At 44.5% G+C, this 18,280-nt stretch overlaps 2 protein-coding genes across 2 annotated transcripts; both read right to left on the bottom strand.

Moving 5' to 3' along the window:
- Positions 1-520: 520 nt before the first annotated feature.
- On the bottom strand, positions 521-5,034 carry LOC115175725 (zona pellucida sperm-binding protein 3). Its single transcript, XM_029735188.1, has 11 exons — positions 4,554-5,034; positions 4,355-4,470; positions 4,162-4,265; positions 3,242-3,419; positions 2,945-3,062; positions 2,712-2,797; positions 2,403-2,599; positions 2,053-2,229; positions 1,340-1,474; positions 1,137-1,265; positions 521-772 (listed from the first exon to the last, which is right to left on the bottom strand). Exons 1-10 carry the CDS (start codon positions 4,965-4,967, stop codon positions 1,141-1,143), a joined length of 1,650 nt encoding a protein of 549 aa, XP_029591048.1. The 5' UTR covers positions 4,968-5,034; the 3' UTR covers positions 521-772; positions 1,137-1,140.
- A 6,641-nt stretch (positions 5,035-11,675) lies between these two features.
- LOC115175723 (zona pellucida sperm-binding protein 3-like) lies at positions 11,676-16,187 on the bottom strand. The gene is made up of 11 exons (XM_029735187.1): positions 15,707-16,187; positions 15,510-15,625; positions 15,317-15,420; positions 14,397-14,574; positions 14,100-14,217; positions 13,867-13,952; positions 13,558-13,754; positions 13,208-13,384; positions 12,495-12,629; positions 12,292-12,420; positions 11,676-11,927 (listed from the first exon to the last, which is right to left on the bottom strand). Exons 1-10 carry the CDS (start codon positions 16,118-16,120, stop codon positions 12,296-12,298), a joined length of 1,650 nt encoding a protein of 549 aa, XP_029591047.1. The 5' UTR covers positions 16,121-16,187; the 3' UTR covers positions 11,676-11,927; positions 12,292-12,295.
- Between the last annotated feature and the right edge of the window lie 2,093 nt (positions 16,188-18,280).

Below are 18,280 nucleotides of genomic sequence, written 5' to 3'. Positions count from 1 at the left end.
TTAAGGAAAAGGACCAGTTAGAAGTGCCAGTGCCGATTTCTGGTTCCAGGCCGCCAGTGGAGGTTGAGGCAAACACGGGTTTGATACCATTCCACTGCAGTTACCACAAGCCCGGTCTCCCCAATTAAGGGGCCACCAACCTCCTGTGCAGTCCACCCATTCATCAGACCCTTTATAGCTGGAGTTCACATTGCAAGCCCAATTTCTCAGAATGCCCTGTAACTTACATGCTCAATCAGGAACCTTGGGACAGAGTCACACTAATCCAGGATGTGATGTCTGGCTATGCAAACACCAATACAGACCAAAGACTACGCTAGGAAATGTCAGTTGGCAGCAACAGTGAAGGGGTTCCATACCAAGTGCAACATTCTTGTTGGTTGAGCCTACTACTGAATATGCCCCCTGATAATGTGTTGCCCTTCTACATTGCTGGGCACTCACTTTAACAAATGAAGGCAATATTTCAGATTACTCTAGCATGTAGTGCATAATGGTGAAGACAGAAAGTCAGTCGAAGTAGCATTAAATCATTTATTTTTCAAAGAGATTAACAGGCATCATCTCAGTGTTGTGGTAGTCCCTTCACTGGTTGAGTTCGCCAGGAGCAGATGTGGTGGTGCTCATGTCACTTTGTTGTAGGGGCATCCTTGTGTGCTGGGACATCAGGACTGGCACCAACCTCAGTGAGTTGGTGTGCTGCTGCTTGGAGCAAGTCTATTATGGGCCACCACGACAACAGCGCCTTCCAGTTCTAGAAATAGATAGTGGACTGGGAACATATTCCTTCTTTATGAAACACATCAAAAGCTCTGAAGTCAGATATTTTAAAGTGATACTGGCAAGTGCCATGTGCAGGTTGACATTTATCGAGACGGTATTGTCCTGGAGGCAGAACTTAGCGATTACCACTAGATGGAAAGTCAAAGTTGGCTACATTGTAACAATGTATGCTTTTAATTTAATGTTAAGCATTAGGGTTGGCAGTGAGGTTAATGTTTAAAAATCATATTTTATTACTTTGTGGCTGTGCCAGCTAGTGAACATTCTGCGGAGCCATCCCAATAAGTGCTAACCTGCTTGCCATGTGCAGGTTATTTAACTCTAAAATAGCAGTACCATCATCCCATACATACCCTTTCAATAGGTTCCAATCTCATTCTGATCCTTCTCTTCACCCAGACCCTCTTTCTCTGTGGTAACCTCAAGGTCTCCAATGGGCTCAGGTGTAGGAATCAACTCAGGGTCTGGGGTGGCCTCCAGCTCTGAGAACAGACTATTTAGCACAGAGCCTACATGCAATTATCATACATGCAAAACAGTAAAGTACTGTCATTACCTCTTTGGGCGATTAGTTCTTTCTGCTTGATGAAGCCATCATATGTTGCAGAGCTAACGAGACCGTGCTTGTTGTTGGGTCCAAACCTCAGGCCCAAGGGACTAGCCGCATTTTGGGATTGGGCGAAATAAGGTCCTGGAATTAAATGGAACAGATTAACACAGCCAGTGTTGGCAGAATTGCTAGCCTATAGGGATAGGAAAAGACAGGTGTCCGAAGTGGCACCCGATGACCTATAGAGTGCACTACTTTTGGCCAGTGCATCATGGTCTGGGCAATAGTCGAGACATCCTGGTTGCCTCCCACACATTTTAAAAACTGGCTTTACACTTCTGTACCTACTGGAATGTGAGTTTGGCATAGAGGAACTAAGTCTGCCTATGTCACTACCTGATCCGCTTGAATACATACAAAATAGTAGCTGCAAGATGGAGATCAGTTCTTTTTAATGAGTGCATTATGCAAGTGGCTAGTTTGCCTCAACTACCTTCACTAAAACCACTGCAAAGGTATTCCCTGCAAAATTTGGTTTCAAATCATGACCTTCTGCTATGTCTGCCTCGTGATTTGTTGGGAGAAGTTGCCAAACGAGTCAGTCATTGAAACCAGACCCTAGTCACTGCTGTTGCCTAGGGTTGGGTTATCAAGACTACCTGTTCAAAGGTAGTGCACTACATAAGGAATAAGATTATGCCTTGTCAGAGTCAAATTACCTCTCTTGAAGTCCATGCCACTCCAACGACTGCCAGGTGATACGGGCTTCCTGTCCCCTGTTGAGGCAGGGAAGCCAGGTATATCGATACCTCCACTCATCCGTGGAGATAGAGGTGTACTCTTCTGTTTACTTGGGAGGACCATCATGGGGCCCAAAGTAGTATCCTGGTCCCATACTAAAAGGACAACACATTAATTAAACACATGCAAGCACACACCTTTGCAGTCAAGACACTTTCAATTAGTCTTCTCCAATATGGTTGAGATGGAAATTGAGGGAAGGTCCCAACCCTGCAATGTGTTTTGAGAAGGTGGTGACAGAATAGAGGGATTAAGATGTCAAATACACCTTTCTTGGCCTTCATCCCAATACTCCAATTGTCACCAGAGACTGGGGGTTTGTTGCGGTAGACACGAGGTTCAAGTTGGCTACCACCTAGTCTTGGACTGAGGGGACGTTGTGCTGGAGCTTGATCAACCCCCTTCTGTCTACTCAGGCTTAGACAACGCCCACATAGCAAATCATTCTCATCAGCAGACCTCCATCTGAAATGTATGAAAGATCTACTCATGGACCAAGAACACAGCATTTTTTTTAAATGGTATGGTTATTCCAGTGAATAGGTCACAGCAGCTAAGGAAATATGACTTATCCCACCTGCCATCAATGAAGGAGCATGCCTTGTTGCTAGGCTCTGCATGGTCCATGACAGGGACTGCCATAAGGTGGCAGGTGATGTACAGCTGTAAAAAACAGGATGAGCAAAACAAAGATGCAGAATCACAGTAGCCTACATAATGTCTGTAAATTATGTTACTGTAGAATAATTTTACTACAGTACCCGTAATGGCCTCTACAACATCTGTTCTTTTTTTAAATACCGCCCTCACCTCTGCCCTGTCCTCCTGGTAGAACCTAAAGGCATCAATGTGGAACCCGAGCTTGTTGTCCTGGGTTCTACGCATGAAACCAGAGCGGGAACCAGGCAGCTGGGAATCCGTCAAGCACCTGGAGGGAGATACATATTGGGGCATCTGCCTTAGTAACCAATTAAGAAGTCTCAAAGAAACCACCAAGCACCAGTTGACTACTTTAAAAATGGTGGAAGCCCTCAAATGGCATATTCTATCGTTCTCTACGGGCCAGCCGGAGAATAGTCGTTCTAAGCCATTTTCCCCCCTGCTTACCCATCACTCTCAATGAAGACATATCTGGGGACAGAGTTGCTATCAGGGTCCAGTGTGGCCACGCAGCTGCTAACAAAGACCCTGCGCCTGGTGTGGTGAGCAACCCTGACAGACGCCTCAATGTTGATGGGATCACCCAGGAAGTAGACTCCAGAACCCCGCTCATAGAGCCAGTCACCTGGAAAGGAAATGGCAGTAAAGACAGGTTATCCAATAATCAACTAAAGGAGCCTAACATTACTCCTTATAGTCCAAGGACCATCTGTTTAGATGTGACGTGGCCCTGGCAGCTAAAGCCTCTATTGCAGTATAGTTCAAGAAACAAAGCCCTCTTGCATATCGCATCAAAATCACTTCACACGCGCAACACTTAGTTACTCTACACCATTTAGTTGTAGCCGACAGTATTTCAGTGACAACACGTTTGTGGCGTCAATCTTCCGTTTATACACAGGTGTTTGAAGACGCAGATAACTAATTAGCACAGGTACGCCTCTGTCTTCTGTATGTCAACCACGAAAATGTGTCGCTGATGTGAAAGACCGTACTGCAAGCGATGCGTTTTAAAGTTACGAACGCGAGTCGCTATTAAAACTACCCCGGCCAGAACTTATTGTCAATAGGCGCTAAACTAGTGAGCATCTAATAATGGATTCAAATGAGGGGTTTGTTAACAGGGCCATGTTTAGTATGCAAACTGTATAACATTGCAGACAGAAGTGTCCCCCATAAGTTGTCTGATGTGATTCCGTATTTTGCATGTCAGAAGAGCATTTGTGCTACATAGTACATTTATATCTGAACATTCAATTCACGGGTTTTACCAAGCTTCTGGGAGAGCGCCATTGTACCCTTTAGATTATCTGAATGTTCAACAAAATAGTACCCTGCGAAGCGCAGCCCAGGATTCATATACCCACTTGTCATAAGCTTCAATGAGAACTGCAGGGTGTCTTCAGCAGACACTGTGGCGGTGAAAGGGATCCAGGTCGGCTGGAGAGAATAACTGTCCAAACTGTACTTCCTGAAACAGAAAGTACAGGCCGGTAAATAAACCAATAGGTCAACGCAGGATTCATATGATCATCATACAACAGTATAGCCTAAACTCACATTTCATAATGACACTCAATTGGGATTACAGCACCATCCATTCGAATAACCCCATCTGGTGTGGTTCTGGGTGTATATCTGAGGAGGTTTGTGTAGATCAATGAGTCTTCGGTTATCTGTGGATTCACAAAGCAGCATTTAAGAGAAGGTTGTTTCAAGAAGTCAACTACTGAAAAAAATATATATATATATATATTACCAGGTTCTTGGTTCCACAGTCCGAAAGTGCTGCAAATATTCTGTACTCATCTCCGGCTGCTGACGCTGTTGCCCTACAGGGCTCTTGGTCTTGGTACTGTTCAACTCCAAGTCGCAGGTCATCCACGTCGATTGGATTACCGAGTTGAAACAGATCAGCCTTCACGACTATCTCCATGTAGTCTGAATGGCACGTCACAGCGACAGTTTCTACTCGAACTGGCCTTGAAACTGTTTGTTGGAGTGGAGGCTGTTTAAAGCGGGGACGATTGTCAAATTGCCTTGGAAGTTGTTGCCATGTGTCAGTGCTAGAAGTATATGACAAAGCAGGAGAGATTAAGAAGTTTTCCACAAGTAAAAACCAAACCAGTTGCTTGAACAATAACCTGAGCGCGTTTGCCATCATGAGTCCCATGCCAACAACTAATGTGACTCTGTAGGTTAGAGGACAGCGTGCCTCTGCTATGCTACAATTGATGAAACTGAGGTAGCTTTTAACAACCAACCAGGCTGCACACCTGGGCTGGATTATGCCCTAATTGGGCCTTGCATCTGATTAGTCAAGATCTTTAATTGGCACGCATGTTCAAATCAAATCACATTTTATTTGTCACATACACATGGTTAGCAGATGTTAATGCGAGTGTAGCGAAATGCTTGTGCTTCTGCTTCCGACAGTGCAGTAATATCTACCAAGTAATCTAACAGTTCCCCAACAACTACAACTAATACACACAAATCTAAAAGGGGTGAATGAGAATATGTACATAGAAATATATGGATGAACGATGGCTAAGGTGCAATAGATGGTATAAAATACAGTACATAAATATGATATGAGTAATGTAAGATATGTAAACATTATTAAGTGGTATGGTTTAAAGTGACTAGTGATTGGGTCTCGATTGGGTCCACGATCTTCTCCTTTTTTTTGTTGATGTTGAGTGAGACGTTGTTTTCCTGACACCACACTCCGAGTGCCCTCACCTCCTCCCTGTAGGCTGCCTCGTCGTTTTTGGTAATCAAGCCCACTACTGTTATGTCGTCTGCAAACTTGATGGTTCTGTTGGAGGCGTGCATGGCCACGCCGTCGTGGGTGAACAGGGAGTACAGGAGGGGGCTGAGCACGCACCCGTGTGGGGCCCCAGTGTTCAGGGTCAGCGAGGTAGAGATGTTGTTTCTTACATTCACCACCTGGGGGCGGCCCGTCAGAAAGTCCAGGACCCAATTGCACAGGCGGGGTTGAGGCCCAGGGCCTCCAGCTTGACGATGAGCTTGGAGGGTACTATGGTGTTGAATGCTGAGCTGTAGTCAATGAACATCATTCTTACATAGGTATTCCTCTTGTCCAGATGGGATAGGGAAATGTGCAGTGTGATGGCGATTGCATCGTCTGTGGACCTGTTTGGGCAGTATGCAAACTGAAGTGGGTCTAGGGTGGCTGGAAGGTGGAGATGATATGATCCTTGACTAGTCTCTTAAAACCTGTTGGGGATAGGGGGCAGTGTTTGCACGGTCAGATAAAAAACGTACCCGATTTAATCTGGTTACTACTCCTGCCCAGTAACTAGAATATGCATATAATTGTTTGATTTGGATAGAAAACACCCTAAAGTTTCTAAAACTGTTCGAATGGTGTCTGTGAGTATAACAGAACTCATATGGCAGGCCAAAACCTGAGAAGATTCCAAACAGGAAGCGCCCTCTCTGACCATTACTTGGCCTTCTTGATCATCTCTATCCAAAACAAAAGATCTCTGCTGTAACGTGACATTTTCCACGGCTCCCATAGGCTCTCAGAAGGCGCCAGAACGTTGAATGATGACTCTCCAGTCTCTGGCTGAAAAACAGTAGCGCATTTGGTAAGTGGTCGATCTGAGAACAATGAGACTGGTGTGCGCGTGCACGAGACGACTCCATGTTTTCATTTTCAGTCTTTGAACGAAAACAACGACTCCCGGTGGGAATAGTATCGCTTTTTTAAGAGAAAAATGGCATAAAAATTTATTTTAAACAGCGTTTGACATGCTTCGAAGTACGGTAATGGAATATTTTGACATTTTTTGTCACGAAACGCGCCAGCCGCGCCACCCTTCTTTACCCTTCGGATAGTGTCTTGAACGCACGAACAAAACGCCGCTATTTGGATATAACTATGGATTATTTGGAACCAAACCAACATTTGTTATTGAAGTAGAAGTCCTGGGAGTGCATTCTGACGAAGAACAGCAAAGGTAATCCAATTTTTATTATAGCAAATCTGAGTTTGGTGAGTACCAAACTTGGTGGGTGTCAAAATAGCTAGCCTGTGATGGCCGGGCTATCTACTGCAATCAATATGCTGATAGAATTTAGGTAGCCTTGTTCTCAAATTTGCTTTGTTAAAATCCCCAGCTACAATAAATGCAGCCTCAGGATATATGGTTTCCAGTTTACATAGAGTCTAGTGAAGTTCCTTTAGGGCCATCTTGGTGTCTGCTTGAGGGGGAATGTACACAGCTGTGAAGATAACTGACGAGAATTCTCTTGGAAGGTAATATTGCCGGCATTTGATTGTGAGGAATTCTAGTTTGGGTGAGCAGAAGGACTTGAGTTGCTGTATGTTGTTATGATTACACCATGAGTCGTTAATCATGAAGCATACACCTCTGTCCTTCCTCTTCCCAGAGAGGTGTTTATCTCTGTCGGCGCGATGCATGGAGAAATCCGATGGCTGAACCGATTCCGACAACATATCCCGAGAGAGCCATGTTTCCGTGAAACAGAGAATGTTACAATCTCTGATCTCTTTCTGAAAGGCAACCCTTTCTCGAATTTTGTCTACCTTGTTGTAGTATACTCGGGAGCGGTGGGTGATGTGCACGTTTACGGAGCCTGACCAGGAAGCCGCTCCGTCTGCCCTTTCTGCGGCGCCGTTGTCTTGGGTCAGCTTCTGGGATCAGATCCATTGTCCTGGGTGGTGGTCCAAACAGAGGATCCGCTTCGGGAAAGTCATATTCCTGGTCGTAATGTTGGTAAATTGGCGTCGCTCTTACATCCAGTAGTTCTTCCCGGCTGTATGTAATAAGACTTAAGACTTCCTGGGCTAAGAAATAATACATTAAAAAAATAAAATACTGCATAGTTTCCTAAGGACTTCAAGCGAGCCGACCATCTCTGTCGGCACCATCAGAGGAACGCGTTCTTGTTGGCCACGTTCCTCTGCCCAGGCGTGGCACGTGATACGTGGCAGATCTTAAAACGCCTGGATAGGTATTTTACATATCAGCTAACACATCATATGTTATAGCAATCTGTAGTGATGGGAAACCAAATCTTTCTGTAGGCTTCAGCGCTTTCACCAAATTGGGCCCAAAAACGGTTAATTACTCGGAGCGTCATTGTCTGTTCACAATGCACATTAGTGACATCTGCTGGTCAGCAATAAATATTTTAGATTCTTCAAAGTAGCCACCCTTTGCCTTGATGACACCTTTGCACACTCTTGGCATTCTCTCAACCAGCTTCACCTGGATGCTTTTTCTTGAAGAAGTCTTGAAGGAGTTCCCACATATGCTGAGCACTTGTTGGCTGCTTTTCCTTCACTCTGCAGTCCAACTCATCCCAAACCATCTCAATTGGGTTGAGGTCGAGTGATTGTTGAGGCCAGGTCATCTGATGCAGCACTCCATCACTCTCCTTCTTGGTCAAAAAGCCCTTACACAGCCTGGAGGTGTGTTGGGTCATTGCCCTGTTGAAAAACAAATGATAGTCCCACTGAGCGCAAACCAGATGGGATGGCTTATTGCTGCAAAATGCTGTGGTAGCCATGCTGGTTAAGTGTGCCTTGAATTCTAAATAAATCACAGACAGTGTCACCAGCAAAGCACCATCACACCTCCTCCTCCATGCATCACGGTGGGAACCACACGTGGAGATTTCCGTTCACCTACTCTGTGTCTGACAAAATCGCGGCGGTTGGAACCAAAAATCTCAAATTTGGACCATTGCTCGTGTTTCTTGGCCCAAACAAGTCTGTTCTTCTTATTGGTGTCCTTTTGTAGTGGTTTCTTTGCAGCAATTTAACCATGAAGGCCTGATTAACGCAGTCTCCTCTGAACAGTTGATGTTGAGATGTGTCTGTTACTTAAACTCTGTGAAGCATTTATTTGGGCTGCAATTTCTAAGGCTGGTAAGTCTAATAAACTTATCCTCTGCAGCAAAGGTAACTCTGGGTCTTCCTTTCCTGTGGCGGTCCTCATGAGAGCCAGTTTCATCATAGCGCTTTATGGTTCTTGCGACTGCACTTGAAGAAATGTTCAAAGTTCTTGAAATGTTCCAGATTGACAGACCTTCATGTTTTAAAGTAATGACGTCCTTTCTCTTTGCTTATTTGAGCTGTTCTTGCCATAATATGGACTTGGTCTTTCACCAATTGGGCTATCTTCTGTATACCACCCCTACCTTGTCACAACACAACTGATTGGCTCAAACGCATTAAGGAAAGAAATTCCACAAATGAACTTTTAACAAGGCGGCAGGTAGCCTAGTGGTTAGAGCGTTGGACTTGTAACCGAAAGGTTGCAAGATCGAATTCCCGAGCTGACAAGGTAAAAATCTGTCGTTCTGCCCCTGAACAAGGCAGTTAACCCAGTGTTCCTAGGCCATCATTGAAAATAAGAATGTGTTCTTATCTGGCTTGCCTAGTTAAATAAAGGTAGAAAAAAAGGTACACCTGTTGATTGAAATGCATTCCAGGTGACTACCTCATGGAGCTAGGTGAGAGAATGCCAAGAGTGTGCAATGCTGTCATCAAGGTGGCTACTTTGAAGAATATAAAATATATTTGTTTAACACCTTTTTGGTTATTCCATGTGTTATTTCATAGTTTTGATGTCTTCACTATTATTCTACAATGTAGAAAATAGTAAAAAATCAAGAAAAACCCTTGAATGAGTAGGTGTGTCCAAACTTTTGACTGGTACTGTATATATGTATAAACCTTTTTTGGTCGGGGGCCCCTAAGCGACCGCTTATGTCTGGAGCTGGCCCTGACCTTCCAAGGTGGTTTGAAATCAGATACAAATTTGATTCCCGGCCATGCGACTTGTGTCTAGCGATCAAATCTGATCTATTTGCCCTCGTGGTTTTTAGACTGCTATTTTACATATCTTGTTGCTTGCTAGTTACTCGGTTGACAGTTTGACAAGAACATGTATTGCTTACAGACAAATTAGTGAATGTGCTAGAAAGCTACCTAGCTAGCTAGTTGACTGCTGTGGCGAGCCATAAAGGACTCGTATTGAAAATAGTTTCACTTTCCTTTGAGGCTTTAAGTGTTGTAACACTATGACTTTGAACATTCAAAGTAACTGGGAACATCCATGGTAGGCTTTGTTGTCACCTTAGCTTGGAGAGTCAGCATTCCAAAACAACACAGCAGCACCCACCCGTTGCACGTGCTCCAGCAGGTATATTTCACTGGTCACCCCCAAAGCCAATTCCTCATTTGGTCGCCTTTCGTTCCAGTTCTCTGCTGCCAATGACTGGAACGAATTGCAAAAGTCACTGAAGCTGGAGACTCATATCTCCCTCACTAACTTTGAGCACCAGCTGTCAGTGCAGCTCACAGATCACTGCACCTGTACATAGCTCATCTGTAAATAGCCCATCCAACTACCTCATCCCCATACTGTTATATTTTGTTGGTCCTTTGCACCCCAGTATCTCTACTTGCACATCTATCACTCGTGTTTAATTGCTAAATTGTAATTATTTTGCCACTATGGCCTATTTATTGCCTTACTTCCCTTGCACAAATTGTATATAGACTTTTTTTCCTATTGTGTTATTGACTGCATGTTTGATTATTCCATGTGTAACTCCGTGTTGTCTCACTGCTTTGCTTTATCTTGGCCAGGTTGCAGTTGTAAATGAGAACTTGTTCTCAAATAGCCTACCTGGTTCAAAAGGTGAAATACATGTATTTTTTAAGACAGATGTGAGCACTAGGCCTTGCAGTGTGGCCTAAAAGGCAAAACCGATCCATTGATAAGCTGTTCTATCCTCCGATGCGCTTTGGGAATATGGGCCTAGAACCCTAAGGCCATTGGCTGCATTTAAACAGGCAGCCCAATTCTGATCCTTTTTTCACTAATTGGCCTTTTGACCAATCCGATCTGAAAAAACATCTTTTGCGATTGGTCTTGACCAATTAGTAGAAAAAGATCAGAATTGTGCTGCCTGTCTAAATGCAGCCATATAAATTGTGTGAATTGGCACCCGATCATTTCTCATCTCTTGTTGAAATCAGAATAGGTGCTGTGGCAATCTCGTGCGCATTTCTGACCGTAACGCCTGCCCAACTAGATGCTTAAGCGTTGCATCCAGTGGTTGTGCCGCGTCCAACAGTGCATCAGATTGCTGTATGTGGTTAGCCGAGTTAAATACATTACCAGGCATTTTAAGATCTGGCATACATCTGCAATGTAGTCAGGGAGGAACGTGACCAAAGCCTTTCCATTGACTGAGGCTAGGCGTACACCAGACGAAACCCCAAAACGTGGGTTTTAGCACTAAATTATCCTTGTGGATAATAATGGAAGTCTCACAAAGGGGCGGGGTTTAAGGAAAAGGACCAGTTAGAAGTGCCAGTGCCGATTTCTGGTTCCAGGCCGCCAGTGGAGGTTGAGGCAAACACGGGTTTGATACCATTCCACTGCAGTTACCACAAGCCCGGTCTCCCCAATTAAGGGGCCACCAACCTCCTGTGCAGTCCACCCATTCATCAGACCCTTTATAGCTGGAGTTCACATTGCAAGCCCAATTTCTCAGAATGCCCTGTAACTTACATGCTCAATCAGGAACCTTGGGACAGAGTCACACTAATCCAGGATGTGATGTCTGGCTATGCAAACACCAATACAGACCAAAGACTACGCTAGGAAATGTCAGTTGGCAGCAACAGTGAAGGGGTTCCATACCAAGTGCAACATTCTTGTTGGTTGAGCCTACTACTGAATATGCCCCCTGATAATGTGTTGCCCTTCTACATTGCTGGGCACTCACTTTAACAAATGAAGGCAATATTTCAGATTACTCTAGCATGTAGTGCATAATGGTGAAGACAGAAAGTCAGTCGAAGTAGCATTAAATCATTTATTTTTCAAAGAGATTAACAGGCATCATCTCAGTGTTGTGGTAGTCCCTTCACTGGTTGAGTTCGCCAGGAGCAGATGTGGTGGTGCTCATGTCACTTTGTTGTAGGGGCATCCTTGTGTGCTGGGACATCAGGACTGGCACCAACCTCAGTGAGTTGGTGTGCTGCTGCTTGGAGCAAGTCTATTATGGGCCACCACGACAACAGCGCCTTCCAGTTCTAGAAATAGATAGTGGACTGGGAACATATTCCTTCTTTATGAAACACATCAAAAGCTCTGAAGTCAGATATTTTAAAGTGATACTGGCAAGTGCCATGTGCAGGTTGACATTTATCGAGACGGTATTGTCCTGGAGGCAGAACTTAGCGATTACCACTAGATGGAAAGTCAAAGTTGGCTACATTGTAACAATGTATGCTTTTAATTTAATGTTAAGCATTAGGGTTGGCAGTGAGGTTAATGTTTAAAAATCATATTTTATTACTTTGTGGCTGTGCCAGCTAGTGAACATTCTGCGGAGCCATCCCAATAAGTGCTAACCTGCTTGCCATGTGCAGGTTATTTAACTCTAAAATAGCAGTACCATCATCCCATACATACCCTTTCAATAGGTTCCAATCTCATTCTGATCCTTCTCTTCACCCAGACCCTCTTTCTCTGTGGTAACCTCAAGGTCTCCAATGGGCTCAGGTGTAGGAATCAACTCAGGGTCTGGGGTGGCCTCCAGCTCTGAGAACAGACTATTTAGCACAGAGCCTACATGCAATTATCATACATGCAAAACAGTAAAGTACTGTCATTACCTCTTTGGGCGATTAGTTCTTTCTGCTTGATGAAGCCATCATATGTTGCAGAGCTAACGAGACCGTGCTTGTTGTTGGGTCCAAACCTCAGGCCCAAGGGACTAGCCGCATTTTGGGATTGGGCGAAATAAGGTCCTGGAATTAAATGGAACAGATTAACACAGCCAGTGTTGGCAGAATTGCTAGCCTATAGGGATAGGAAAAGACAGGTGTCCGAAGTGGCACCCGATGACCTATAGAGTGCACTACTTTTGGCCAGTGCATCATGGTCTGGGCAATAGTCGAGACATCCTGGTTGCCTCCCACACATTTTAAAAACTGGCTTTACACTTCTGTACCTACTGGAATGTGAGTTTGGCATAGAGGAACTAAGTCTGCCTATGTCACTACCTGATCCGCTTGAATACATACAAAATAGTAGCTGCAAGATGGAGATCAGTTCTTTTTAATGAGTGCATTATGCAAGTGGCTAGTTTGCCTCAACTACCTTCACTAAAACCACTGCAAAGGTATTCCCTGCAAAATTTGGTTTCAAATCATGACCTTCTGCTATGTCTGCCTCGTGATTTGTTGGGAGAAGTTGCCAAACGAGTCAGTCATTGAAACCAGACCCTAGTCACTGCTGTTGCCTAGGGTTGGGTTATCAAGACTACCTGTTCAAAGGTAGTGCACTACATAAGGAATAAGATTATGCCTTGTCAGAGTCAAATTACCTCTCTTGAAGTCCATGCCACTCCAACGACTGCCAGGTGATACGGGCTTCCTGTCCCCTGTTGAGGCAGGGAAGCCAGGTATATCGATACCTCCACTCATCCGTGGAGATAGAGGTGTACTCTTCTGTTTACTTGGGAGGACCATCATGGGGCCCAAAGTAGTATCCTGGTCCCATACTAAAAGGACAACACATTAATTAAACACATGCAAGCACACACCTTTGCAGTCAAGACACTTTCAATTAGTCTTCTCCAATATGGTTGAGATGGAAATTGAGGGAAGGTCCCAACCCTGCAATGTGTTTTGAGAAGGTGGTGACAGAATAGAGGGATTAAGATGTCAAATACACCTTTCTTGGCCTTCATCCCAATACTCCAATTGTCACCAGAGACTGGGGGTTTGTTGCGGTAGACACGAGGTTCAAGTTGGCTACCACCTAGTCTTGGACTGAGGGGACGTTGTGCTGGAGCTTGATCAACCCCCTTCTGTCTACTCAGGCTTAGACAACGCCCACATAGCAAATCATTCTCATCAGCAGACCTCCATCTGAAATGTATGAAAGATCTACTCATGGACCAAGAACACAGCATTTTTTTTAAATGGTATGGTTATTCCAGTGAATAGGTCACAGCAGCTAAGGAAATATGACTTATCCCACCTGCCATCAATGAAGGAGCATGCCTTGTTGCTAGGCTCTGCATGGTCCATGACAGGGACTGCCATAAGGTGGCAGGTGATGTACAGCTGTAAAAAACAGGATGAGCAAAACAAAGATGCAGAATCACAGTAGCCTACATAATGTCTGTAAATTATGTTACTGTAGAATAATTTTACTACAGTACCCGTAATGGCCTCTACAACATCTGTTCTTTTTTTAAATACCGCCCTCACCTCTGCCCTGTCCTCCTGGTAGAACCTAAAGGCATCAATGTGGAACCCGAGCTTGTTGTCCTGGGTTCTACGCATGAAACCAGAGCGGGAACCAGGCAGCTGGGAATCCGTCAAGCACCTGGAGGGAGATACATATTGGGGCATCTGCCTTAGTAACCAATTAAGAAGTCTCAAAGAAACCACCAAGCACCAGTTGACTACTTTAAAAATGGTGGAAGCCCTCAAATGGCATATTCTATCGTTCTCTACGGGCCAGCCGGAGAATAGTCGTTCTAAGCCATTTTCCCCCCTGCTTACCCATCACTCTCAATGAAGACATATCTGGGGACAGAGTTGCTATCAGGGTCCAGTGTGGCCACGCAGCTGCTAACAAAGACCCTGCGCCTGGTGTGGTGAGCAACCCTGACAGACGCCTCAATGTTGATGGGATCACCCAGGAAGTAGACTCCAGAACCCCGCTCATAGAGCCAGTCACCTGGAAAGGAAATGGCAGTAAAGACAGGTTATCCAATAATCAACTAAAGGAGCCTAACATTACTCCTTATAGTCCAAGGACCATCTGTTTAGATGTGACGTGGCCCTGGCAGCTAAAGCCTCTATTGCAGTATAGTTCAAGAAACAAAGCCCTCTTGCATATCGCATCAAAATCACTTCACACGCGCAACACTTAGTTACTCTACACCATTTAGTTGTAGCCGACAGTATTTCAGTGACAACACGTTTGTGGCGTCAATCTTCCGTTTATACACAGGTGTTTGAAGACGCAGATAACTAATTAGCACAGGTACGCCTCTGTCTTCTGTATGTCAACCACGAAAATGTGTCGCTGATGTGAAAGACCGTACTGCAAGCGATGCGTTTTAAAGTTACGAACGCGAGTCGCTATTAAAACTACCCCGGCCAGAACTTATTGTCAATAGGCGCTAAACTAGTGAGCATCTAATAATGGATTCAAATGAGGGGTTTGTTAACAGGGCCATGTTTAGTATGCAAACTGTATAACATTGCAGACAGAAGTGTCCCCCATAAGTTGTCTGATGTGATTCCGTATTTTGCATGTCAGAAGAGCATTTGTGCTACATAGTACATTTATATCTGAACATTCAATTCACGGGTTTTACCAAGCTTCTGGGAGAGCGCCATTGTACCCTTTAGATTATCTGAATGTTCAACAAAATAGTACCCTGCGAAGCGCAGCCCAGGATTCATATACCCACTTGTCATAAGCTTCAATGAGAACTGCAGGGTGTCTTCAGCAGACACTGTGGCGGTGAAAGGGATCCAGGTCGGCTGGAGAGAATAACTGTCCAAACTGTACTTCCTGAAACAGAAAGTACAGGCCGGTAAATAAACCAATAGGTCAACGCAGGATTCATATGATCATCATACAACAGTATAGCCTAAACTCACATTTCATAATGACACTCAATTGGGATTACAGCACCATCCATTCGAATAACCCCATCTGGTGTGGTTCTGGGTGTATATCTGAGGAGGTTTGTGTAGATCAATGAGTCTTCGGTTATCTGTGGATTCACAAAGCAGCATTTAAGAGAAGGTTGTTTCAAGAAGTCAACTACTGAAAAAAATATATATATATATATTACCAGGTTCTTGGTTCCACAGTCCGAAAGTGCTGCAAATATTCTGTACTCATCTCCGGCTGCTGACGCTGTTGCCCTACAGGGCTCTTGGTCTTGGTACTGTTCAACTCCAAGTCGCAGGTCATCCACGTCGATTGGATTACCGAGTTGAAACAGATCAGCCTTCACGACTATCTCCATGTAGTCTGAATGGCACGTCACAGCGACAGTTTCTACTCGAACTGGCCTTGAAACTGTTTGTTGGAGTGGAGGCTGTTTAAAGCGGGGACGATTGTCAAATTGCCTTGGAAGTTGTTGCCATGTGTCAGTGCTAGAAGTATATGACAAAGCAGGAGAGATTAAGAAGTTTTCCACAAGTAAAAACCAAACCAGTTGCTTGAACAATAACCTGAGCGCGTTTGCCATCATGAGTCCCATGCCAACAACTAATGTGACTCTGTAGGTTAGAGGACAGCGTGCCTCTGCTATGCTACAATTGATGAAACTGAGGTAGCTTTTAACAACCAACCAGGCTGCACACCTGGGCTGGATTATGCCCTAATTGGGCCTTGCATCTGATTAGTCAAGATCTTTAATTGGCACGCATGTTCAAATCAAATCACATTTTATTTGTCACATACACATGGTTAGCAGATGTTAATGCGAGTGTAGCGAAATGCTTGTGCTTCTGCTTCCGACAGTGCAGTAATATCTACCAAGTAATCTAACAGTTCCCCAACAACTACAACTAATACACACAAATCTAAAAGGGGTGAATGAGAATATGTACATAGAAATATATGGATGAACGATGGCTAAGGTGCAATAGATGGTATAAAATACAGTACATAAATATGATATGAGTAATGTAAGATATGTAAACATTATTAAGTGGTATGGTTTAAAGTGACTAGTGATTGGGTCTCGATTGGGTCCACGATCTTCTCCTTTTTTTTGTTGATGTTGAGTGAGACGTTGTTTTCCTGACACCACACTCCGAGTGCCCTCACCTCCTCCCTGTAGGCTGCCTCGTCGTTTTTGGTAATCAAGCCCACTACTGTTATGTCGTCTGCAAACTTGATGGTTCTGTTGGAGGCGTGCATGGCCACGCCGTCGTGGGTGAACAGGGAGTACAGGAGGGGGCTGAGCACGCACCCGTGTGGGGCCCCAGTGTTCAGGGTCAGCGAGGTAGAGATGTTGTTTCTTACATTCACCACCTGGGGGCGGCCCGTCAGAAAGTCCAGGACCCAATTGCACAGGCGGGGTTGAGGCCCAGGGCCTCCAGCTTGACGATGAGCTTGGAGGGTACTATGGTGTTGAATGCTGAGCTGTAGTCAATGAACATCATTCTTACATAGGTATTCCTCTTGTCCAGATGGGATAGGGAAATGTGCAGTGTGATGGCGATTGCATCGTCTGTGGACCTGTTTGGGCAGTATGCAAACTGAAGTGGGTCTAGGGTGGCTGGAAGGTGGAGATGATATGATCCTTGACTAGTCTCTTAAAACCTGTTGGGGATAGGGGGCAGTGTTTGCACGGTCAGATAAAAAACGTACCCGATTTAATCTGGTTACTACTCCTGCCCAGTAACTAGAATATGCATATAATTGTTTGATTTGGATAGAAAACACCCTAAAGTTTCTAAAACTGTTCGAATGGTGTCTGTGAGTATAACAGAACTCATATGGCAGGCCAAAACCTGAGAAGATTCCAAACAGGAAGCGCCCTCTCTGACCATTACTTGGCCTTCTTGATCATCTCTATCCAAAACAAAAGATCTCTGCTGTAACGTGACATTTTCCACGGCTCCCATAGGCTCTCAGAAGGCGCCAGAACGTTGAATGATGACTCTCCAGTCTCTGGCTGAAAAACAGTAGCGCATTTGGTAAGTGGTCGATCTGAGAACAATGAGACTGGTGTGCGCGTGCACGAGACGACTCCATGTTTTCATTTTCAGTCTTTGAACGAAAACAACGACTCCCGGTGGGAATAGTATCGCTTTTTTAAGAGAAAAATGGCATAAAAATTTATTTTAAACAGCGTTTGACATGCTTCGAAGTACGGTAATGGAATATTTTGACATTTTTTGTCACGAAACGCGCCAGCCGCGCCACCCTTCTTTACCCTTCGGATAGTGTCTTGAACGCACGAACAAAACGCCGCTATTTGGATATAACTATGGATTATTTGGAACCAAACCAACATTTGTTATTGAAGTAGAAGTCCTGGGAGTGCATTCTGACGAAGAACAGCAAAGGTAATCCAATTTTTATTATAGCAAATCTGAGTTTGGTGAGTACCAAACTTGGTGGGTGTCAAAATAGCTAGCCTGTGATGGCCGGGCTATCTACTGCAATCAATATGCTGATAGAATTTAGGTAGCCTTGTTCTCAAATTTGCTTTGTTAAAATCCCCAGCTACAATAAATGCAGCCTCAGGATATATGGTTTCCAGTTTACATAGAGTCTAGTGAAGTTCCTTTAGGGCCATCTTGGTGTCTGCTTGAGGGGGAATGTACACAGCTGTGAAGATAACTGACGAGAATTCTCTTGGAAGGTAATATTGCCGGCATTTGATTGTGAGGAATTCTAGTTTGGG

This window comes from Salmo trutta, chromosome 36 (assembly GCF_901001165.1).
Source record: "Salmo trutta chromosome 36, fSalTru1.1, whole genome shotgun sequence".
In the NCBI taxonomy this organism is placed as follows: Eukaryota; Metazoa; Chordata; class Actinopteri; order Salmoniformes; family Salmonidae; genus Salmo; species Salmo trutta.
The sequence above is the reverse complement of the archived record's forward strand: the minus strand, read 5'-3'. Positions and strand labels throughout refer to the sequence as shown.

Coding starts and splice junctions, on each gene's coding strand:
- LOC115175723 (XM_029735187.1), bottom strand. CDS start 16,120: ATGGGACTCATGATGGCAAACGCGCTCAGGTTATTGTTCAAGCAACTG. Junction 13,953..14,099: donor ACCAGGAGGACAGGGCAGAG/GTGAGGGCGGTA, acceptor TGTTTTTTACAG/CTGTACATCACCTGCCACCT. Junction 13,755..13,866: donor TGCTCCTTCATTGATGGCAG/GTGGGATAAGTC, acceptor CATACATTTCAG/ATGGAGGTCTGCTGATGAGA.
- LOC115175725 (XM_029735188.1), bottom strand. CDS start 4,967: ATGGGACTCATGATGGCAAACGCGCTCAGGTTATTGTTCAAGCAACTG. Junction 2,600..2,711: donor TGCTCCTTCATTGATGGCAG/GTGGGATAAGTC, acceptor CATACATTTCAG/ATGGAGGTCTGCTGATGAGA. Junction 1,475..2,052: donor TGGCATGGACTTCAAGAGAG/GTAATTTGACTC, acceptor ATTTAATTCCAG/GACCTTATTTCGCCCAATCC.